Consider the following 23,629-nt stretch of genomic DNA (forward strand, 5'->3'; position numbering starts at 1 on the left):
ATAGTGGCACATATCTGTAATCCCAGGGACTCAGGAGGCTGAAGTAGGCCAACCTCAACAAATTGACAAGGTCATACACAAACCTATTTCAAAAAATAAAAAGGTCTGGTGATGTAGTTGAGTAGTTAAGCACACCTGTATTAAATCCCTAGTATCAAACACACACACATATATGCTTGCCAGCAAACGATGTGGTAAGCCCTTCTTTTACCTCTTGTTCACCCCTACATCAATCACTCTCTCCAAGAGTGATCCCTAAAATACTATCATCATCAGTCAACAGTGGTACACTCCCATAATCCCAGCTACTCTGCACTCTGAGACAGGAGGATAGAAAGTTTGATCTGTCCCCCCTCAGAAATGATCTCATTTCCCTATCACCAGTTGTTTTTTCTTTCTCTCTCCACTGCCTCTTTTCTCTTGGCAACTATAGTGTATATGTGTGCGTGCGTGCGCGCCTGTGTGTGTGTGTGTGTGTGTGTGAAAGAGAGAGAGAGAGAGAGAGAGAGAGAGAGAGAGAGAGAGAAAGAAAGAAAATGCTGGGGCCAAACACAGGGCTTCAAAGATGCTAAGCAAGTGCTCTGCCACTGAGCTACACCCCCAGCCCTGCCCACTTTTTAACTTTGTTTTTTTGGTGGTCCTGGGGATTGAAACTAGGGACTCACCAGGGACTCTCTACCACTGAGCGACATCCCCAGCCCTTTTTATTTTTTAATTTGAGACAGGGTCTCACTGAGTTGCCAGTCTGGCCTCAAACTTGCAATCCTACTGCCTCAGTTTCCCAGTCACTGGGGTTACAATTATGTGCCACTGAGGCTGGCAAATTTTTAGGTTTCTGATTGAAAGTATTATGACCCTGCAGGATTGAGTCCCAACCTTTTTACAGCCAATTTCCTAAAAAGAATGTGGTTCTAAACTTAGCTCACAACATAATCACCTAGGGAATAAAGTTAAATCAGAGTCCTTCTGAGCCCTGGGCTCAGTCTTCTCTCCAGAGAGTCAGGAGGAGCCTTGAAACAACCTCCAAGGCAGGGATTTAGCCAGACTCTTCTAGGAACCGCTGTCATCCCTATTACACACACACCATCTAACCATTCCACCAAACCTGCATTTGCATGTGACTGGACACTCTCCTTCAAAAACAAAAGCCTGGCCTGGTGTGGTGGCACATGCTGGTAGTCCAGTGACTCTGGAGGCTGAGGAAGGAGGATCACAAATTCAAGGTGTGGCCCTAAGAAACTTAGTGAGACCCTGTCTCAAAAAATAAAAAGGGCTGAGGATGTGGCTTAGTGATTAAGTACCTCTCGGTTCAAATCCTCAGTACCAAAAAATAAATAAATAAAATAAGAGCCTCCAAGACTGGTAAGCACTTGGCTAACTAACTTTGTGCTTTGAAGCACCAGGAACAACCCACTGCACAAGGGGGACCCCTCAGAGTCCTCTGGAACCTCTGGGGAAATGAAGCTTATGGGCTCCTGATAAATCTGTCATAGAATGTATTCCCTCTCTCCCATAGAGTAGAATGAAATGGCCATGACTTTAGGGATTCTCTCTCGATATTTTATTATAACAGCATACAGAACATCTGAAGGAACTACAGAGTGACCAAGCATATACCCAGGCTCTACAACTGTGAATGTTAGTATCTCATATCTCCCTGAAACATTTATTGCTTTATCCACTTATCAATCCATCTTATTTTTATGCATTTCAACTAAGTTGCAGATACTTGATCTTACTTTTTATATGTAATATTCACATAGAACAGCTCCATTTAGCCCCAACTGGCCCAAGCTCAGCCTTACTTCAGATTGTTGCCCTCAAGAAACATAAATTCAGAAATTTTAAAAACTAATGGAGGGCTGGGCTGTGGCTCAGTGGCAGAGCACTTGCCTGGCATGTGTAAAGCACTGGGTTCGATTCTCAGCACCACATATCAATAAAGTAAAGGTCCACTGACAACTAAAACATTAAAAAAAAAAAAAAACTAATGGAGGGGATGGGGCTGGGGCTCAGCAGTAGCACACTTATCTGGTATGTGTGAGGCACTGGGTTCAATTCTCAGTACCACATTTAAATAAATAAAATAAAGATCTATCAACAATTTTAAAAACTAAAAAAAAAAAAAAAAAAAAAAAAACTAGTGGAGCCTGGAAATCATCAAGAAATGACGATAATTCCCAAGTACTTCAGCTTCTACCCTGTGCCTATTCTTAAATCTGTTCTTGCCAGGTGTGGTGACACACAGCTGTAATCCAAGTGACTCAGGAGGCTGAGATAGGAAGAGCGCAAGTCCAAGACCAATCTCAACCCAGGCCCAAAGCAACTTAGCAAGATACTGTCTCAAAAAAAAAAAAAAAAAAGGAAAAAAGGTTGGGGATGTAGCTTAGTGGTAAAGCACCAATGCGTGAAATCCCCAGCACCAAAAAATGAAATATCTAATCCCAATCCCATAGACAATCTTGAAAAACAGAGAATGGTGTATTTCACAGATGCAGAAGCATTCCTTTAGAGAAGGAAGATGTGCCCAAGTTCATTCAGGATTGACCAGGTGGCGTCAGTCAGTTTGGGACCCGAGACTCCAAGTTCCAGCCTATTGCCCAGCTGCCTGGCCTGTCATGAACAGACAAGGGTGTTTCATCATGATATGGGGCTGCCTCTGCAATCACTTGCATTTGGTCTCCTGTTCACCATGAATTAAGTATGAGTAATAGCAGTTGGCAATATGATAAAGTGGAAAAGGCAGCTACAGGGTCAGACTCCTCGCATTCAAATTCTAGTTCTGACACAAACAGCAGCTCCATGGCCAAGAGGATTGACTTTGCCTCAGGGGATTGACTTAGAAGTCAAGACCCAGGCTGCAACCAAGAACACCACTGTGTGGCTGTTGAAACAAATTAAACCAGAAGGTAAACAATAAAATGTCTCTATTCCAATAAATGGGAGCCACCCTAATAGCCATAATAGTCACTAAAAAAAAAAACTTTAAAATCTCAATGATGAATTCATACTCAAGTTCCTATCATATATCAGACAGCAAGGATACAAGAAGTTAACTCCCTGCACTAGAGATCTTTTCTTTTGTGTGGCAGTACTTTCAAACCCAGGGCCTCACATGTGCTAGGCAAGTACTATACCACTGAGCTACCTTATTTTATTTTGAGACAGGGTCTCACCAAGTTGCTCAGGCTGGCCTCAAACTTGGGATCCTCCTGCCCTAGCCTCCAAGAGTACAGTTCACAATAGCTACATGTGGAACCAACCTAGATGCCCTTCAGTAAATGAATGGATTAAAAAATGTGGCATATATACACAATGGAATATTACTCAGCAATAAGAGAGAATAAAATCATGGCATTTGCAGGTAAATGGATGGAGTTAGAGAAGATAATGCTAAGTGAAGTTAGCCAATCCCAAAAACCAAATACCGAATATTTTCTTTGATGTAAGGAGGCTAATTCATAGTGGGATAGGGAGCAGGAGCATGGGAGAAACAGACAAACTCTAGTTAGGGCAGAGGAGTTGGAGGGGAAGGGAATGGACATGGGGTAATTAATGATGGTGGAATGTGATGATTATTACTATCCAAAGTACAGGTATAAAGACACAAATTGGTGTGAATATACTATGTATACAACCAGAAATATGAAAAATTGTGCTCTATATATGTAATAAGAATTGTAATGCATTCTGCTGTCATGTATAAATTTTAAAAAAAAGAAGAAGAAGAAGAATTTAAACTTAGGCTAGGGTTGTGGCTCAGTGGTAGAATACTGGACTAGCACGTGCGAGGCCCTGGGTTTGATCCTCTGCACCACATAAGAATAAATAAATAAAATAAAGATATTGTGTCCAACTACAACTAAAAAATAAAATTTTTTTTTTAAAAGAATTTAACCTTTACTTCATTTACTTTTATTTATTTATTTTTAATGTGGTATACTGAGGATTGAACCCAGTGCCTCAAACCATGCTAGGTAAGTGCTCTACCACTGAGCTACAGCCCCAGCCCCAAGTTAAATGCTTTAATGTGAACCTTTATTTTATTTATTTATGGTCTAGGGGATTGAACTCAGCAAAAGTGAGGTGCTAAGCAACTTTGTGAGATTCTGTCTCTACTTTAAAATACAAAAATAAGGCTGGAGATGTGGCTCAATGGTTCAGTGTCCCTGGGTTCAATCCCCAGTACCAAAAAAAAAAAAAAATCAACTTAAAAGAGACAACCCCACAACCCCCAGGAAGCCCCAGTGTAAGAACTCACTTTATTCCAGCCACAGTTGTCCTAGTTGTCACTCTGGACACCTGCCATTCAGGTTATCACCTGATGGCAGACTGAATCCACTCTGGCTCTAAAAGACATAACCCAAAATGAGCAGGTGGGGCTATAGTGTATTTACATGGAAAGCTCCAAAGTGCTGCAGTTGAATATCCAGCCTCACTCAGGGTCATGGATCTTCACTCTGTTTTCTGAACAGGGCCCAAAGGAACAAAGGCACCCACACCATCACAGCCCCTCCCTGGTGACAGGGGAGCTGCCAGTCCAACCTGAAACAGTATGACAAAGGCAGAAGACCCCATCCTGTGGGGCTGCTTTGTCTTCCACATCCCAAACAGTCCAAAGGAGCCTTGGTTGCCCCTAAATCAGGTCACAGAACAGCAGGAGACATTCCTTTGGCAAAAAAGGACACACTCTTATCCTGTATCTTGTATTGGTAAGTGAGGCTCCGATCCCGCTGGGCTGTGGGCTTCAATGGTCTCCGCCAAAGGATCCTTAGCTGCAGAGAGGGAGAAGAATGAAAGAGGGGCAGCCACAAGTACTACAAGTATCCATTTGTTTCACTGTGAACCTTGCTCAGCCACTTTGTGCCCTCTTATTGAGATTTCTATGGGATCTTTGTCAGACGAGCCATACAGTAATGGGACCAATGACTTTTGGAAGGGAGTAGTGGTACCAAAGATTGAACCCAGGGGTGTTTAACTAATAAGCCACATCCCCAGCCCTTTGTTTAAAGTTTTTAAATTTTTTTTTATTTTGAGATAGGGTCTTGCTAAGTTGCTTGGGCCTCACTAAGTTGCTAAGACTGGCTTCAAACTTGTGATCCTTCTGCCTTAGCCTCCTGAGCCACTGGGATTAAAGATGTGTGCCATCGCACCTAGTAGGACCAACATTTTTTTTTTATTATTTATTCTTTTTAGATATATATGACAGTAGAGTATATTTTGACATATCATACATACATGGTATACATCTTCCCATCTTTGTGGTTATATATGATGTGGAGTTACACTACTCGTGTTTTCATGTAAGAACACAGAAAAGGGGTTGGGGATGTGGCTCAGTGGTAGAGCACTTGCCTACCATGTGAGGCACTAAGTTCAGTTCTCAGCACCGCATATAAATAAATAAATAGCCAGGCGCGGTGGCACACACCTATAATCCCAGCAGCTCGGGAGGCTGAGACAGGAGGATCTTGAGTTCAAAGCCAGCCTCAGCAATGTTGAGGTGCTAAACAACTCAGTGAGACCCTGCCTCTACCTAAAATACAAAATAGGGCTGGGGATATGGCTCAGTGGTTGTTTGTCCCTGAGTTCAATCCCCAGCACCAATAAATAAATAAACAGTAAAGGTCCACTGACTTTTTTATATACATAAAAGACCTGTGCTTTAAAAAAAACAAAGAACATAGGAAAGTTATGTCCAATTCATTCTATTGTCTTTCCTATTCCCATTCCCCTCTCTGGGATCAACTTTTAAAATAAACTTATTGCCAACTAACTAAAATTAAAGGTTTCCCCCTCCAATACAATAGTAATATTTGCTTGTTACAGAAAATGTGAAAGCAAAAGAAAAAAGATGGAAAAAAAAATCCCCCAGAGAAAAACTATACAAGTTTTTTTTTTTTGTTTTTTTTTTTTTGTTTTTTTTTTTTTTAGTTTTTCGGTGGACACAACATCTTTTATTTTTATATGTGGTGCTGAGGATGGAACCCAGCGCCCCACGCATGCCAGGCGAACATTTACCACTTGAGCCACATCCCCAGTCCCTCCATTTGGTTTTTTTCCTATTCATGGTTTTGTACTTGTTGGTTATAATAACTTTGAAAATCAACACACTAGAATTTGTACAATCAACACAGAAGCTCAGAAAGACTGGACATTTATTCTTTGCATGTTTTTTTTTTTGGGGGGGGGGGTTGTTTTGTGGTACCAGGATTGACCAAATATATGCTATGCCAGTGCTTTACCACTGAGCTACATCCCCAGTCCTAGGCATTTATTCTGATAATTTCACTGACTTGAAAGGGACCACAGGTACCCCATAGAACCCTCTCATGCTGTGTCACAGGTACCAACACAGCATTTCTGGGCTTGCTCCTTTGCTGAAATCTACCAGATTTTGCTCTGAATGACTCTGGGCCAAGGAGAATGGCTGCTGGATCAAGAGTGGTCAACAGGAAGATAACTGGAAGCTGTGGTGGAGGCCCACAGATGATTCCAACAGAGAAGTTGAGAAAGGTGCAGAACCACAGCAGCCCATTTGAAGGGGCAAAGGCTGGCTTCTCTCCTAGCTTCTGCTCAAGTACTGCACTCTGGCAGAGGCAGCAGTGGGGATGGGAGCAATGCCAGTCCATGGCTAAGGGCTCCCTAAGTCTTCATTTTCAGAGGAACAGTTTTAGCCTGAATATGTGGAGCAATTTTGCTATTACTTGATATCACAGCCCCTACAATTCACTCTAGACAGCTGTCTCCTTTTTAGCAGAGCTCCACTTTGTTCACAAAGGAGACCACTGTGGGAAATGTGCCCTGCCTCATGAGGCTGAGCACCATCTAGCACAGGTCACTGACTTGCACTGACACAGCTTCTGAGGTTTTCCTTCCAGCTGAAGGAATGTCTCAGGCCTAGGTATTCCTCCCTCAGACCTGACACTCTCACCTGTACAGTCTGGATTCACAAGCACAGGGCCAAACAGCCTACTGCCCAGCAAACCCCTAACCCCAACGCCTACATACCTGTCCATGTACATCCTTGCAGAAACCAGTGGCCAGGCCCTCAGCTCTCAGGATTAGGTGGCTCTGATGACTGAGGCCATTCAGCAGGATGTCATTCTCCTCATCTTCAGCATCTCCACTATCATGTACCAGGGCCACCACATTTCCCTGCATCAGACACAGAAAATTATTGCTTACTGAAAGGGACATGAAGGTCAAGGAACACCATGCTCTCAGTGTCTCCACCCCTGTGTATCCTCTCACAGATCATCCTCTCTGTACACTTCTGTAGCTACAGTCAGCCCCTTAGCAGGAAGGACTCCTGCTGGGCTGGAGAACCCTAATTCTAATAATCCATTGGACACAGTCACCAGCAGGCCCAGCCTATACTTCCAGCTCCATTCATCTAAAATCAAGCTCACCATATAGTCGTCAAAATTAATTCAGTGTCCTCAATTCCTGAACATTATAACAAGTGCCACCATTCTTCCAGGCTCCAATTCATCCAGTCAACAAGTTTCCAGAGTACTTACTGTGTACCAGACACCACAATAGAGATAAGAGATGTAGGCTCTGCAGGATGACAAGTCTAAGAGAGAGGGAATAATGGCTGCTGGAGAACACAAAGGAGACACATCCTGTCTAGGTCAGAGGAGGGGCCAAGTGATGAGCACATCTGACCTGAGTTTTAAATGGCAAGTAGGAGTTAGCCAAGCAGAAATGATGTGGAAGAATGGATGTGGTGGTATGCACCTGCGGTGGGATTCCAGCAATTCTGAAGGCTGAGGCAGAAGGATTACAAGTTCGAGAACAACCTGGGCAATGTAGGGAAACTTTGCCTCAAAACAGAAAATAAAAAGGGTTGGGGTTATAGCTCAGTGGTAGAGCATTTACTCAGCATGCTCCAGGCCTTGGGTTTGATTGAGCCCCCTTCATTACTTCAGAAAAGAAAAAGGAAAAAAAAGTGAAAGCTGAGGGTTGGGCACACAGCTCAGTAGGTTTGGCATGCACCTGGGTAGCATGCACCTGGGTTCCATCCCCAGTACTACCAAAAGGAAAAAAGAGAAAAGTGATGGCTTAGATAATAAATTCTTTCAAAAGAATTCTGTCCAGTTATATTGTTTTTTTTGAATAACAAACATACTGACACTGTGTTATTTAATGAAAAAAGGAAAACCCAAAGAGTGTGGGTGGCAGATTACCAGTAATGTGAAGGAAAATACAGGGAGACAAATCACATATAAAAATGTTCACAATTGGGCTGGGGTTGTGGCTCAGTGGTATAGTGCTTGCCTAGTACACTTGAGGCACTGGGTTTGATCCTCAGCACCACATAAAGATACTGTGTCCCCTTATAACTGAAAAATAAATATTAAAAAAAAAATGTTCACAATTACATAGACTCTCCAGGAAAATAGACATTGGAGGGAGAAAGACAATTACTTTTCACTAAAGTACTCTTTTTTGGGGGAGGTACAGGGAATTGAACCCGGGGCACTTGGCCACTGAACCGCATCCCCAGTCTTAGTTTGTCCTTTATTTAGAGACAGGGTCTCACTTAGTCACTTAGCACCTCGCCATTGCTGAGGCTGGCTTTGAACTCTGTGATCCTCCTGTCTTAGCCCCCGGAGCCGCTAGGATTACAGGCATGTGCCACGACACCCAGCTAAAAGTACTCTTTGTACAGTTTCTTTCTTTCTTTTCTTCTTCTTTTTTTTTTTTTTTAAAAGAGAGAGTGAGTGAGAGAGAGAGAGAGAGAGAGAGAGAGAGAGAGAGAGAGAATTTTTAATATTTATTTTTTAGTTCTCAGCAGACACAACATCTTTGTTGGTATGTGGTGCTGAGGATCGAACCCAGGCTGCAAGCATGCCAGGCGAGCACGCTACTGCTTGAGCCACATCCCCAGCCCATTTTTTTTTTTTTTTTAAATATGGAACGCTTTACGAATTTGCGTGTCATCCTTGTGCAGGGGCCATGCTAATCTTCTCTGTATCGTTCCAATTTTAGTATATGTGCTGCCGAAGCGAGCACCATTTTTTTTTTTTTAACTAAACCTGTTTCACTTTTTGATCTAAAAGAAGTAATTTTTACAAAAAGAGAGTAATAATAGAACACAGAGCAAGCTGAGCTGCAGAAGGTGACTTTTACTACCTCCTTCACTCTCCCCTCCACCTTCACAATAGTACCTTAGTTCCTGTGACTGAGGCAGGACAGCCTCAGGAGCTCCCAAAACACAGCTCCCAGGCAGGCTTCTGTACACAGGTGGTGTTCCACATGCTCTGCTAGATATCCTCACCGGCACTAACTCACTCAGCTCCTCTCTCACTACTTCATACTCTCAGCCAGATGGGGCCACACTAACATCCACAGGTTCCTAGAGCTCCATAGCTCTTCTTTAAGGGTGGCGGCCATATTAGAGAGTATGCTGGTGTGTACAAGCTTCACCTCACTCAACTCTAGCAGTCAGGTATCCGAGAGGTAGGTGGTTGGTTTACAATCACTGTTAAATATCTCTATTAAGGCAAAATCTCTAGTTTTGCCTCGTCAATAAAGATATCTTATATCCTATACTTTAATACACTTTAAATTTGTTATTGTACGGAGAATTTAATCCAGGGCCTCATGCTTGCTAGGCAAGCACTCTACCAATGAGCTAATTTACCAGCCCTTTTTATTTTTATTTTTTATACCTTTATTTTGTTAGTTTTTTATGTGGTGCTGGGGATCAAACCCAGTGCCTCACATGTGCTAGGCAAGCACTCTACCACTGAGCTATTAAATTAAATTAAATTACCCAGGCTGCCCTCATACTCATGAACCTCTAGCCTCAGTCTCCCAGATAACTGGAATTACAGGCATGTGCCTGGCTGCACTTTATAATTTTTAAAGCAGTTTAGTGTGAAACCCTGGGCTCAATCTCCAGTACCCCACCCACAAAAAAGAACATATAAAGCAATTTATACTCTTTATCTGAGCAGATGTTCAAAATATATGAAGAAATAATAACATCCCAGAACTGTGCCACATGTGACCAGTCAATGACACAGTGCTGTCATTCCTTTTACTTTTTTTTAAATATTTATTTTTTAGTTTTAGGGGGACACAATATCTTTATTTTATTTTTATGTGCTGCTGAGGATTGAACCCAGTGCCTCATGCATGCTAGGTAAGCGCTCTACCTCTGAGCCCAACCCCAGCCCCCTGATCATTCCTTTTATTTTGAAGGATTTATTTTTTAGCAATGGCAATAGGGGAAAACAGGGTGGGTAAACCATGAATTCCAGGCCTGCCGGAGGAAAGGGAAATCAAACCCTAAGCAAATAAAAAGATCACTGCAAGCAAATGAGTCTAGACCTGTCTGGACTCTTTAGAGGTCACAGGTGGCAGCACGGAGAATAGTTCCATTAGTACCTTTAGCTCCTGGCACACAGTGGCTCTGCAGTAGTGGATGAAATCCAGCACAGCCACTGCCCCCAAGCCTAGGCTCAGCAACACACTGAGGTCATCCACCAGCAGCACTGGACACCTCCAGGTAGCCTCCTCATTACCCACGGGTTTCAAGGCCTCCCGTACAAACTGATACAATGGTTCCAAGTTCCCAGCACTGGCCTCCCTAGAGAAACAAGACAAAAGTCACCAGAGCTCATTTTTTTCTACAAATATTTATATGGGACCAAGTGGCACTAGGAAAGTGCCAGAAGAGACCAAGAACTATATCACAGTTCTTGGCAATCTGGAAAAGAAAAGGCATGCTCATGTGAAAGTTTTACTCCAATTCAAATACTTCCTGCAGCCTAGTAGGTACAAAGCACTGTTAGAAACTGGGGAACACAAAAATGAATAGCTGCTGGGCGCCTTAAAAGATACCATACGGGGGCTGGGGATGTGGCTCAAGCGGTAGCGCGTTCGCCTGGCATGCGTGCGGCCCGGGTTCGATCCTCAGCACCACATACAAACAAAGATGTTGTGTCTGCCGAGAACTAAAATAAATTAAAAAAAAAAAAAAAAAGATACCATACAGGGCTGGGAATACAGTTCGGCTGGTAGAGGGTTTGCCTCGCATGCACAAGACCCTGGGTTCAATCCCCAGCACCACAAAAAAAAAAAAAAAGATACCATACAGGGGCTGAGGTTGTGGCTCAGTAGTAAAGCACTTGCCTAGCATGTGTGAGGCACTGGGTTTGATCCTTAGCACCACATAAAACTAAAACAAAGGTGGTGTTGTATCCATCTACAACTAAAAACAAAGTAGCATGTAAAGAAAAAAAAAAAAAAAGACACCATACAGCTGGGAGTGGTGGCACACACCTATAATCCCAGCTGCTCTGGAGGCTGAGGCAAGAAGATCCAGCCTCAGGCAACAGTGACGTGCTAAGCAACTCAGTGAGCCCCTGTCTCTAAATAAAATACAAAATAGGGCTGGAGATGTGGCTCAGTGATTAAGTGCCCCTGAGTTCAATCCTTGATACCGTCCCGCAAAAAAAGAGACACACCATACAAGCTAGGTGCAGTGGTGTCCTTAGCTACTTGGGGAGAAAAGACAGAAGGATCACAAGTTCAAGGCCAGCCTCAGCAATTTAGTGAGACCTTGTCTCAAAATTAAAAATATTAAGAGCTGGGGATGGAGCTCATTAACAGAGTGCCCTGAGATTCAATCATCAGAACCCCCTCCGCCACCTCCCCCCCAAAAAAAAGAAGAAGAAAGAAAAAGAGAGAGAATATAGTTTCTCAACCCAAGAGTTTATTATACATCCAGGCTGGGCACACTGGTGCATATCTGTAATCCCACCAGCTCAGGAGGCTGAGGCAGGAGGATGCCAAGTTCAAAGCCAGCCTCAGCAATTTAGTGAGGCCCTAAACAACTCAGCAAGACCCTGTCTCTAAATAAAATATAAAAAGGGCTGGGGATGTGCCTCAGTCGTTAAACGCCTCTGATACAAAAGAAAAAGAGAGAGAGTTTATGGGCTGGGGTTGTAGCTCAGTTGTAGAATACTTGCTTAGCATGGATGAGGCATTGGGCTCAATCTTTAGCACCACATAAAACAAATAAATAAAAAATAAAGGTTAAATTCTAAAAAAAAAAAAAAGAGTTCATGACATCTGGAAGATTAGATTGGCGTAAGCAGATAAAGAATTCCTAGGAGGCCATGTTGCTGTAAAAAGTTAAACAGGCCAGGTGCAGTGGTGTAGGCCTATAATACTAACTACTTGGGAGGCTGAGGTAGGAGGATTCTAAGTTCAAGAACAGCCTCAGTCACTTAGTGAGAATCTGTCTCAAAATAAAAAATTAAAAAGTATCTAGAGATGTAGCTCAGTGGTATAGTGTCCTCAGGTTCAATCCCTAGTACTAAAGGAAAAAAAAATTATTTAATAGCAATTCTGGTGCTTTGGTGGTAAAGGATAGTGGTCTAAGAGCTGTTTCTAAGCATAACAGATCTGACCTGTTTATGACACAAGCTAATCCATCTCCTTCTGAATGCCCTAGCAGTGAGTAGAGGAATGAAGCCCAGGCCCTCATGTTCCAGGGCTGAGCTGTTTCTAAGCATAACAGATCTGACCTGTTTATGACACAAGCTAATCCATCTCCTTCTGAATGCCCCAGCAATGAGTAGAGGAATGAAGCCCAGGCCCTCATGTTCCAGGGCTGAGCTCTTGGCATTGGGTTATCTTCCCTAACAATGAAGCAACTCCCCACACCTTGCGATCAGGTGTAACTAGCCCTTACATTCAGATGAAGAAACCCAGGATTAGAGGTACTAAGGAATGTGTTCAAGATCATAGATGGAGTCAGGGAATATAGTCTTCTAGTCCACTGAATAAGGGGATACCTGAAAGAAGGAGGCAGAGGGGAGAGTTCATATGAACTCCTGATCAGAAGTAGGAAAACCAATCTGAGATCTGTGATTTTTTAAAATTAATTATTTTAGTAGTACTGGGTATTAAACCCAGGGGCACTTTATCACTGAGCTCCATCCCTATTCCTTTTTAATTTTGAGACAGGGTGTCACTAAGTTGCTCAAGTTGGCCTTGAATTACAGTCCTCCTGCCTCAGCCTTCCAAATTGCTGGGATTATAGGCCTGCACCATGGCACCCATGTAGACCTGTGATGTTGGATACCAAACCAGGTGATGACAAATTTTTTGTTAGAAGAGACAGATAATAAATAGAGAGTAGATACTAAATATTTAGAATTGAGGGTCACATGACCCCTGTCCCAACTATGCACTATCACCATAGATCAAAATAGCCAAAAACAATATACAAACAAAATTTTAAAAAAACATGGCTAGCCCAAGGCCCTTAGTTTGCTGATCCTTGTACCAAGGAAAGAATAAAGCAAAGTTGTACATGCAATGGCTCTGAGCCAGGGTTTGAAAAACAGCAAAGCATGTTGTTCTGCCATACTCCCAGCAAATGATGCTTTCTGTATGTAGCCTTTGGGACAACTGTGTTACCTTAGAACCATTATGAGAGCCATGCACATTCTTTTTGCTACCAAGGATTGAACAGGGGCATTTAACTACTGAGCCACATCCCCAGCTCTTTTTAAAATTTTATTTAGAGACAAGGTCTCATTGAGTTGGGCCTTGCTAAATTGCTAAAGTTTGCTTTGAAATCACAATCCTCTTTCCTTAGCCTCCCAAGCTGCTGGGATTAAAGTGAGCCATGTGCTTTCTGATAATGCTGCAACACCAGGTGAAGTGTCAGATCCCAGAAGCTAGTTCTGTCTCCTACACAAGAAGAAATCACACAGCAAACCTTTCCTGTCAGGTATGCACTCTGACCTGAGAAACTGCAGCGGGTGTGGCTCCTCCTGAGCCTGGAAGAAGACATCCACTGAAGACTTGAGACCCTCAAGGAATACAAGCTGCCCACGTTCCCTTGCCATGGTCAGACTGATACCCTAAAGATGAGAAAAAGAACAGTGAATTACTGTGCCTTATAAAGGAACCCTTTAGAGAGGCTAGATGTAACTCATAAGAAGGTTCAAAACACATTCCAAACCCTGCAAATGTGAACGTGTCTAATTATTTTTTTTGACCATGGCACTTGCCCACTGAGCCACATCCCCAGCCTTATTTTGTATTTTACTTAGAGACAAGGTCTCACTGAGTTGCTTAGTGCCTTGCTTTTGCTGAGGCTGGCTTTGAATTTGTGATCCTCCAGTCTCAGCCTCCCAGCTGCTGGGATTACAGGTGCGCAGCCCTCTTTCTCTCTCTCTCTATATATATATATATATATTTTTTTTTTTTTAAAGAGAGAGTGAGAGAGGAGAGAGAGAGAGAGAATTTTTAATATTTATTTATTTTTTTTTTTTAGTTCTCGGCGGGCACAACATCTTTGTTGGTATGTGGTGCTGAGGATCGAACCCGGGCCGCACGCATGCCAGGCGAGCGCGCTACCGCTGAGCCACATCCCCAGCCCTCTATATATATTTTTTAAACATGCTGTCATTTTTTTAATACCTTTATTTTGTGTATTTATTTTTATGTGGTGTTGGGGATCAAACCCAATGCCTCATGCATGCTAGGCAAGTGCTCTACCACTGAGCCACAACCCCAGCCCCCTGTCTACTCTTAATACAAGCCCATACTTTCTTGCCCCTGGGCATTCCCAGCTCACAATTCTCATTATGTTTTCAGACATGCGTTTCCATTTAACTGCCACATTTTTAAGAATTTACATTATATTGCTTAAACACATAAACACACACACACAAATTTTATGATTAAGCAATATTGATATTTTTGGTTTTTAACTTTCTTTCTTTGAAATGGTCTCTTTAGGTTGCCTAGGCTAGCCTTGAACACCTTAGCCTCCCAAATTGCTGGGATTATAGGTATGTGCCACCATGTCCAGATGAGAATTTACTCATAAAGAGTTCTTACTGGGCGGGGGATGTGGCTCAAGCGGTAGCGCGCTTGCCTGGCATGCGTGCGGCCCAGGTTCGATCCTCAGCACCACATACCAACAAAGATGTTGTGTCCGCCGAGAACTAGAAAATAAATATTAAAAATTCTTTCTCTCTCTCTCTCTCTCTCTCTCTCTCTCTCATTCTCTCTTTAAAAAAAAAAAAGAGTTCTTACTATATTTCAGGGAGATTGACAGTTGCAGTTTATGAGTTGTATTTTTTTTTTTTTTTTTTTTTTTAGGTACTAGAGATTAACTCAGAAGCACTTGACCACTGAGCTACATCCCTAGCCCTATTTATATTTTATTTAGAGATAGGGTTCTCACTGAGTTGCTTAGCACCTTGCTTTTGCTGAAGCTGGCTTTGATCTCTGGATCCTCCTGCCTCAGCCTCCTGAGCTGCTGGGATTACAGCAGCAGTGGCTATGAGTTTTATCTTTTTTTTTTTTTTTCCTTGTACTGGGTATCGAATCCAGGGACATGTTACCACTGAGTTACAGCCCTAGCCCTTTTTTATTTTTTTATTTTGAGACAGTCTTGCTAAATTGCTAAGGGTGGCCTTGAACTTATGACCCTTCTGCCTCCGCCTCCTGTATTGCTGGGATTACAGGTGTGCCACCTCATCTGGCTTAGTTGTATTCTTTAAAAATTTCAGAACCTTGGGCTGGGGTTGTAGCTCAGTGGTAGAGTGCTTGCCTAGCATGTGTGAGGCACTGGGTTTGATTCTCAGCACCACATATAAGTAAATTAATCAAATAAAGGTCCATCAATAACTAAATTAAATAAATAAATAAATTCAGACTTTGAGATCACGTGCCACTGATGCAGGAAAAAGAGCCAGATGAAACCAAAAGCCTGGCCCTTTTGCCTGCATCATCATTTTCCAGACTTTGACCATTCACCTATTGTCTTATTATTCACTTAATGCTGATTTTAAGTGTGATCTTTTTTGTGTGTGTATGTGTGTTTGTGTGTGTGATGCTGGGGACTGAACGCAGTGCCTTGTGCATGAGAGGCAAGCACTCTATCTATGGAGCTATATCCCCAGCCCTGTGCTTATTTTTATAAATGCACGCATTTAAAAATAACACTTTAGGGGCTGGGGTGGTGGCTCAGTGGTACGGTGCTTGCCTAGCGTGTGTGAAGCACTGGGTTTGATTCTTAGCACCACATATAAATAAATAAAAATAAAGGTACATTTGACAACTAAAATTTTATATATATATATACATAAAACTTTATATTACTATGGTTAATTAAAAACCGATATTGAGCCAGCATGGTGGTACATGCCTGTGATCCCAGTGGTTCAGAAGGATGAGGCAGGAGGATTGCAGGTTCAAAACCAGTCTCAGCAATTTAGTGAAACCCTAACTCAAAATAAAAAATAAGGGGCTGGGGTTGTGGCTCAGTGGTAGAGCACTCACCTAGTATGTGTGAAGCCCTCAACACCACAATAAAAATAAATATATTAAATAAAGGTTATAAATAAATAAATAGATAAATAGGGATGGGGTACAGGGTGGGGATGGGGTATATGGTGGCACAGGCCTATAATCCAAGCAGTTTGTGGGGCTGAGGCAGGAGTATCACGAGTTCAAAGCCAGCCAGCAATTTAGCGAAGCCTTAAGCAACTCAGTGAGACCCGTCTCTAAATAAAATATAAAAAAGGACTGAGGATGTGGCTCCATAGTCAAGTGCCCCTGGGCTTAGCTCAATCTCTGGTACCAAAATAAACATAGGCTATTGAGAGCTTATGGTGCTTCCCCAGCATTCAATTTCTAGCACTGCAAAAAAAAAAAAAAAAGAAAAGAAAAGAAAAGAAAAAGAAAAAGAAAGAGGGGGGGGAGGGAGGAAGGGAAAAGAAAAGAAAAAGGCAGATCCCTGGGCCTGATTTCAGACTTCCAGAATGAGGGCAGGGCCCAGGATCTGCATTTCAATGAACACACAGGGATGAAGTTGCATACTAAATACACACTCCCCACTCCACCTGTGCAGAAACAGATCACATGGAAAGTCTTTCCCAGGCCCTAAACCAGGTCTCAACTGCTCACTCACATACCAAACATCAAGTACCCTCCACTATCCCACAAATTTTGTGGTTCTACAGCTGCACAAACACACACAAAACACACACAGACTCCTGATCCTCACTTTGCTCTGGCTCACTACCAGTTCACTTATATAAATGCAATAACGTGCCACAAGCATGGAAGCTCACTCCACATGCCAAGTGCTGGGCATGCCATTCCTGCTGGGCTGATGACCACTCAAAGGTGAAAGGAAAATGGCCAATCTGGATGTGAGAGTGCACAGCTTGCTCATCCTGAAGCAGAGGCTGAGGCCTGAGACATGCCTCAGTGACCTGTAATGCAATGCTGGTCCTTATAGGGCTGCTCTCCTGGAGCTCATGCCCTCACCTCCAACACAGGAGTTTCTTCCTTCTCTAGAGGACAGGAAGAAGTTGCCCTTCTCTTACCCTTCATTTGTTTCTCCCAAACATAGAAAAGGCAGTGACTTGGCCTAACAGTAAGACTGGCATTTTAAAGATCACTGTGGGGCTGGGAATGTGGCTCAGTGCCAGAGGCCTTGTGTATGTGTGAAGCCTTGGGTTCAATACTTAGCACTGCAGAAAAAAAGAAAAAGAAAAAAGCAGGTGGCCTGGTTCCTTCCCTCTCTAAGACTGACATGGCCCCTTCAGTCCTCTTCAGTTCCCATGCTCAGGGAGTACGTACAGCTGGTCACAGATCATAGATCATGGCTCCAGCTAGGGGAGGAAGTCCACTGGTCTCTTGGCTATGCTATTCTCATCTGACTATATCTGATGTAGGTGAGGGGCAGGCAACAAAAAGCACCTCTCCCCACATTTGGGTCTCAAGTCCTAGATGGGGATAAAGTGGGAAGCAACTAACTTGGCAAGAGACCAATCTGTGATCTCCAACATAGCAGGACCAAGATGAAAGCTCACAGTGAGAAGGAGAAACCTTTTAGTAGAAGAATTTGATTAATTGACATCCACAAACAACAAGTCTGCTTATATAAACTCTCAATAATAACACACACCAAGATGCTGCTTTTCCCTTTTAGATAAAGGGCTCAGAAGTCCAACATTTCCTTAGATGGAGCCCAGAGCTTCAGTGCATGATAGGCAAGCACTCTACCACTGAGCCACATCCCCAGTCCCCTTCTTTGCTAAATTCTCTACAACCCGAACAGGAAAGTCCATTCTTAGCCCACATTCATACACGAATGGCATACATTCTCACTCAGGAGGTCTAAAATATTTACCAGCTTCTGTCCCACGATATTGTAGTGACTGAAAGACTGGACAAGTGCCACAAAGCAGACTTTACAGTTAGCTAGAAAAGAAAACAAATTGACTTTTAATAACTCCCCTGCTTATAATCCGTCCCACACTTCATACCTCTGGAAACAAAAACACTGAGGCAGATCTAAATATCCAGAGGAGGCCTTGCAGCCTGACACACCTAATTTGCATCTAAGATGCACTTTTCCTCATATTTAACAGTTATGCCTTAATTCACTGCTTCTGAGATGTATTTCTGTTTGATTACTTTTGTCCCATTAGAAAGTGTTTCTTTTTCAACTTTTTTCTTTTCTGTTTACTCTTGGTATACAGGAATGTAATTAATTTTTTACTTTTCTGGTACTGAGGATTGAGCCAAGGGCTGCTTGAACACTGTGCTACATGCTCAGCACTTTTTATTTTGAGACAGGGTCTCATTAAGTTGCTTATGGCTTCAGCAAGTTGCTGAGGCTGGCCTTGAACTTGCAATCCTCCTACCTCAGCTACCCAAGGCTCTGAGACTACAGGCATGCACCACAGTGCCCAGCCCACTTTTTAAACTAGTCTTATATCCAATACAAAATACAAGGACCACAAGGTCTCCAGCTACCTGAATAACTGTAATAATCCTAATTTATCTGTAGATTCTGTAGCATGCTGTTTCTTTCTTTTTATATTTATTTTTTTTAATTGTAGTTGGACACGATATCTTTATTTTATTTATTTTTATGTGGTGCTGAGGATCGAACCTGGGGCCTCACACATGCTAGGCAAGCGCTCTACCACTGGGCCACAATCCCAGCCCTATTCTGTTGCTTTTTCTGCGCTGACAATCCCATCATCTGAAAGAAAATCACTTTCGAAGTTGTAAATTATTCTTTACTTTATATCCTGGCTTGGCACAGGAGAATCCACTGATAAATGAATTTCTTTTTCTTTAGGTTATTTTCTTTTTCTAGTCTACTTCCAAATGTGAACTGCAGATATTCTTTAGGAAGCAACTACTGCCAGGGAAAAGTGTCAATGGGGTCAAGTACCCTGAGACTAAAAACACTCAAGGATTTAGAAACAATTAAGTCAGGAAGCTCGGTGAGGTAGTGTCTGCACAGCACCTGGAGAAGGGGAAGCAGGACATGATTACAGTAAGCACATGCCACTCTTTGAAAGAGGGAACAGATGGCCCAGTAATCTGTTCCTAATAAAAAAAAAAAAAGTCCCCAGTTACTCAGACACCAAAGCCCTGGTTATTTATACTTGCGTTTCTAGGAATTGAATTTAGGACCTCACACATGCAAGACCCATTCTCTACCATGGAGCTATAGCCCCATGGTTAATAAATGCCTTTTATCTTGTGCTTGTGGGCAAGTGTTCGCTAGGCAAGTGTTCGACCATTAAGTTAAATTCTGAGTCTTTTATTTATTTATTTTTATTATTTTGTAATAAAAAAAGGTGCCCAGGGTGGCCTAGCACTTTTGATCCTCATGCCTTAGCCTCCGGAGTAGCTGGGACTATAGGTGTGTGTCAATCAATGCTCTTCCCATTGCTTCCTCAAAGTTTTTCTTACTCTTCTTCTCCTTCTTTTTTCTTTTCCTTTTTTGCCTTAAGTTTTTTTACAGAATTAATGAGAGTCATACCTTTGAGGTAGAAGGAAAGAAAATGGTGGACAAGGAAACTGCCATCTGTCTTGGCATCACAGAGTAAAGTCAGTTTTCCCTAAAAGTTAAGAGGACACAAAAAGGTGAATTAGACTTCCTGAAAAGAGATCAGCCCAATGTAGAAATACTGGTCTCTCCTAAATTTCTCCACCTAGACACCTAGAATGTTGTGGTTTTTCTAGTACTTGGGATTGAAACCAGGGACACACTTTACCACTGAGCTACATCCCTAACCCTTTTTAAATTTTTAAGACAGTTTTGCTAAGTGGCTGAGGTTGGCTTGAACTTGCAATGCTCCTGCCTTATTCTCCAGAGTTGCTGGGATTACAGATATGCACCACCAATGCCTGGCTAGAAAATGTATTTTTAAATGAAAAATATGCTAAACTTACCCCAAGTTGAAGAAAATAAATCACAATTATGGGGGAAAATTATGAGTATTAGGTAACTTATGACAGACAAGCATATCTCAGCCTCCACTTTCTTAAAGCAAAACACAGAATAAAATTCCTCTCTTTCCATTCCTCACTTTAGTAACTCAGGCACCAGTCTTGGGGAGAACCAAATCCTTAGCAAAGGAAGTGCTGACCATCAGATGCCAATCAATCAGATTGCAGGACAGGGAAAGGACCTTCAAAAAGGTCTTCTGACATAACTTCTTCCCTATTTCTAATTCTTTTTTTTTTTAATATTTATTTATTTTTTAGTTCTCGGCGGACACAACATCTTTGTTGGTATGTGGTGCTGAGGATTGAACCCGGGACGCACGCATGCCAGGCGAGCGCGCTACCGCTTGAGCCACATCCCCAGCCCCCCCATTTCTAATTCTAATGTCAATTCTGTCTGTGAGGTGGGGGAGAGGGGAAGAAATAGCTGTTTACAGAGACCAGCAATTACACAGTTCTCTTGGTGGTCTGCTTCAAATGGGGTTCAAACCTTGGAGTGTCTTTGAAAATACCTCAAAAGATGGCTTCTGCAGAGTCTGGTTGCCCTACCCCAGACAACTCTAGTTCTGTCAATGACAGGGAACATCAGGATCAAGTGGTATCACACATGCCATCTTCAAACTGTGTGACTTTAGGCAAGTGCCTAACTTCTCTGGGCTTTAGTTTTTTCACTTATAAAATATAAGTAACCTTGAGGGTTACCCCCTCCCCAGTGCTTTCATTTCCTGGTGCCATTTCAAACCTCACTCTGGTCCAGGGTGAGGACTTCAGAAGTGCTCTAGTAACTGGCAAAGTAACCAGCGCCATCTGGAGGCTTAAACACATGAGAATTGCTGGGCAACCAAAATCCATAAGAATCTATTGAAACTACAATTTGCCCAACACTATCTGGTATCATGGCTGCCTGTGATAGGGGACAGATGTGAGCAGTGGAAATGTAAGGTTAAAGGCATAATTCTATAAACTGGGCCCCCTATACTGACCCCTAAATGCTTTTTTTTTTTTACATTTTTTTTAGTTGTCAATGAACCTTTATTTTATTTATTTATATGCTGAGAATCAAACCTAGTGCCTCACATATGCTAGGCAAGCGCTCTACCACTGAGCCACAACCCAGCTCCCAAATACTTTCTTTTAAAAAGCAACTTACCTGCAGCCCTGACTGGCTTAAGTGACAGGATATGTCACTTCAGTAAACTATCTGTTATCTGCAGGAGAAATGCAGTTCCAAAATAATTCTGATAAGAAAAACACAAGTTATCCTATAGCAGTCATTTTTGTGACCCTTTCACAGACCAGTTCCCCAAACTCAGGGAGATAAAAATAATCCCCCTAACCATAAAATCTTTAAGAACAGGTTCCAATCAGAACCATTCAGCATGGGCCAAAGTGACTTAGAGCTGGCATGGCAGTATGGAAAATCTGATGTCCAGGCTAGGGCTGCAGCTCAGTGGCAGAGTGCTTGCCTAGCATGTGTGAGGCACTAGTTTCTATGCTTAGCACATTGAAAAAATAAATAAACAAACATAATAAAGGCTGGCTGTCCATCTACAACTACAAAAAAATTAAAAATAAAAATAAATAACAAGTCTGATGTCATCCTGCTGTCAAAAGTCAAGAGGTGGCCCTGGGCCAGGACTCTGGAAACTTCCCTGGGTCGCGAAATAAAACTAGAGGGCAGGGGCTGGGGTTGTGGCTCAGTGGTAGAGTGCTCACCTAGCACGTGTGAGGCCCTGGGTTCGATCCTCAGCACCACATAAAAGTAAATAAAATAAAGATATTGTGCACAACTACAACTAAAAAATAAATATATAAAAAAAAAAAAACTGGAGGGCGGAGAGGCATGCCGTCCCTCTCTTAAAAAGACCCACTCTCTCCCCTTTCTCCTTTCCCATTCCTTCTAATAAACTCAAGCCTGTTACTCTGGACAACATGTCTGAAATCTTTTTGACTTGATCACAAGAATTTCGGGGAGGGGCGTAGTTCGCGCTGCCTCAATTCCCAGAAGGCCTCAGCTCTTTAACCCCTGGAGAAACCAACCACTTCATGAGGAAGATCGAGGTTATGGATTAAGTCAGATGTGTTCTTGGAAAAGGTAGGTCTGCATTAAAATTAAAATATTCCCAGGTGTGAGAAAGGTGGAATAAACAGTGGCTAGGCTGTGGCGCCGCAGGCTGGCTTTGAACAACCCTTTGAAGACCCTACTAGACACCACAGGAGACAGGTACGGCCGCGTTCTAGGACACCTGCCGAGCGCTCCAGGACAAAGTAGGATTCGGGAGGAAGACAATCAGGCTCAGTCTTCTCTCAAACTCCTTTGCACAGGCTGGGTTGCGGCCCAGTGGCAGAGCACTTGCCGAGCATGTGTGAGGCACAGGGTTCGATTCTCAGCACCACATATAAATTAATTAAAGTTCTATCAACAACTAAAACATTAAAAAAAAAAAAAAAACTCTGCAATCTCTCTTGGGCGCCAGGGACCCCATCCCAGTGAGCGCACAAAAGTCTCCCCAGTATATGTCTGTAAACTAAGCCAATCCGACCGTCCGATAAGCTTTTAAGGGCAGGCACGGCCTTTAAGGGCGGAGGGACAGTCAAGAAGCACTTCTCCCCCGGGCTCAAGCTCAGGAACAGGCCTCTCCACACTACAACACCCAGGATCCAGGCCCAGACGGTCCGCGTGCCTCCCCATCGTGCGCCCTACGTCCCGGATGCAGTCTTCCGTCACGCTCCCAGGACCCGCCCCCTTCCGGGCCGCGCGACCTCTTACCTGCTCCACCCCGGGAAGGGTGGTGTTCAGAAGGTTATTAAGTTCCGGGAACATTCCAAGCTCCGGTGACTAGAGCTCTGGGTGAGAAACCGGTGCTACGGAGGCTCCGGAGTACGAAGAACAACACACACCCGCGATTACACTGTTGCGCGATGCGCGCGCATACGCAACGCCACTCCTGGAAACTCTACCGCAGCCAGTAGACGGGCGCTCGGGGGGCCGCTGCGGGCGCACGCGCGGAAAGCGCGTCGCGCCTGGGGAGGCGGAGCACTATGCCATAGCTGCTGATCTGCGGCTCTAATGGTTTCTGGTCTCTCGTCTCCCATGCCCTCCTTGCTCAGTGCCTGGCCTTGACTAACTCGATGGTCGAGAGTGCCCTTACCCAACTAGAGCACGTCATGCTAAGTGAAATGAGCCAATCGCCCAAAACCAAAGGCCGAATGTTTTGTCTGTTAAGCGGATGCTGAGCCATAGGGAGGGGAGTGGATTGTGCGGAGGGGAGTGGGGATGGGAAGGACCGTAGAATGAGAGACTTTATTACCTACATAC

At 43.2% G+C, this 23,629-nt stretch overlaps 1 protein-coding gene and 1 non-coding gene across 3 annotated transcripts; both read right to left on the bottom strand.

Annotated features, from left to right (window-relative positions):
- Positions 1-1,574: 1,574 nt before the first annotated feature.
- Elp6 (elongator acetyltransferase complex subunit 6) lies at positions 1,575-23,289 on the bottom strand. 2 transcript variants are annotated; one of them, XM_026389983.2, is made up of 7 exons: positions 23,081-23,289; positions 19,844-19,922; positions 18,191-18,261; positions 13,777-13,895; positions 10,402-10,603; positions 7,012-7,158; positions 1,575-4,775 (listed from the first exon to the last, which is right to left on the bottom strand). In XM_026389983.2, the coding sequence occupies exons 1-7, from the start codon at positions 23,132-23,134 to the stop codon at positions 4,647-4,649; spliced, it is 801 nt and encodes a 266-aa protein (XP_026245768.1). In that variant the 5' UTR covers positions 23,135-23,289; the 3' UTR covers positions 1,575-4,646. The 2 variants fall into 2 exon arrangements, with proteins under 2 accessions (XP_026245768.1, XP_026245769.1); XM_026389984.2 differs by lacking the exon at positions 23,081-23,289 and adding an exon at positions 22,557-22,626.
- On the bottom strand, positions 8,915-9,021 carry LOC113183725 (U6 spliceosomal RNA). The gene has a single exon (XR_003300900.1). It is a non-coding gene; the product is annotated as a U6 spliceosomal RNA (small nuclear RNA).
- Positions 23,290-23,629: the final 340 nt, after the last annotated feature.

The sequence above is a fragment of the Urocitellus parryii genome, chromosome 3, assembly GCF_045843805.1.
Source record: "Urocitellus parryii isolate mUroPar1 chromosome 3, mUroPar1.hap1, whole genome shotgun sequence".
NCBI classification, from domain to species: Eukaryota; Metazoa; Chordata; class Mammalia; order Rodentia; family Sciuridae; genus Urocitellus; species Urocitellus parryii.

Excerpts from the sequence above, each read along its gene's own strand:
- Elp6 (XM_026389983.2), bottom strand. The coding sequence starts at position 23,134 with ATGTTCCCGGAACTTAATAACCTTCTGAACACCACCCTTCCCGGGGTG. Across the intron at positions 18,262-19,843 it reads TCTTTCCTTCTACCTCAAAG|CTAACTGTAAAGTCTGCTTT; the intron begins GTATGACTCTCA and ends TTTCTTTTCTAG. Across the intron at positions 10,604-13,776 it reads CACCCGCTGCAGTTTCTCAG|GGAGGCCAGTGCTGGGAACT; the intron begins GTCAGAGTGCAT and ends TTGTTTCTCTAG.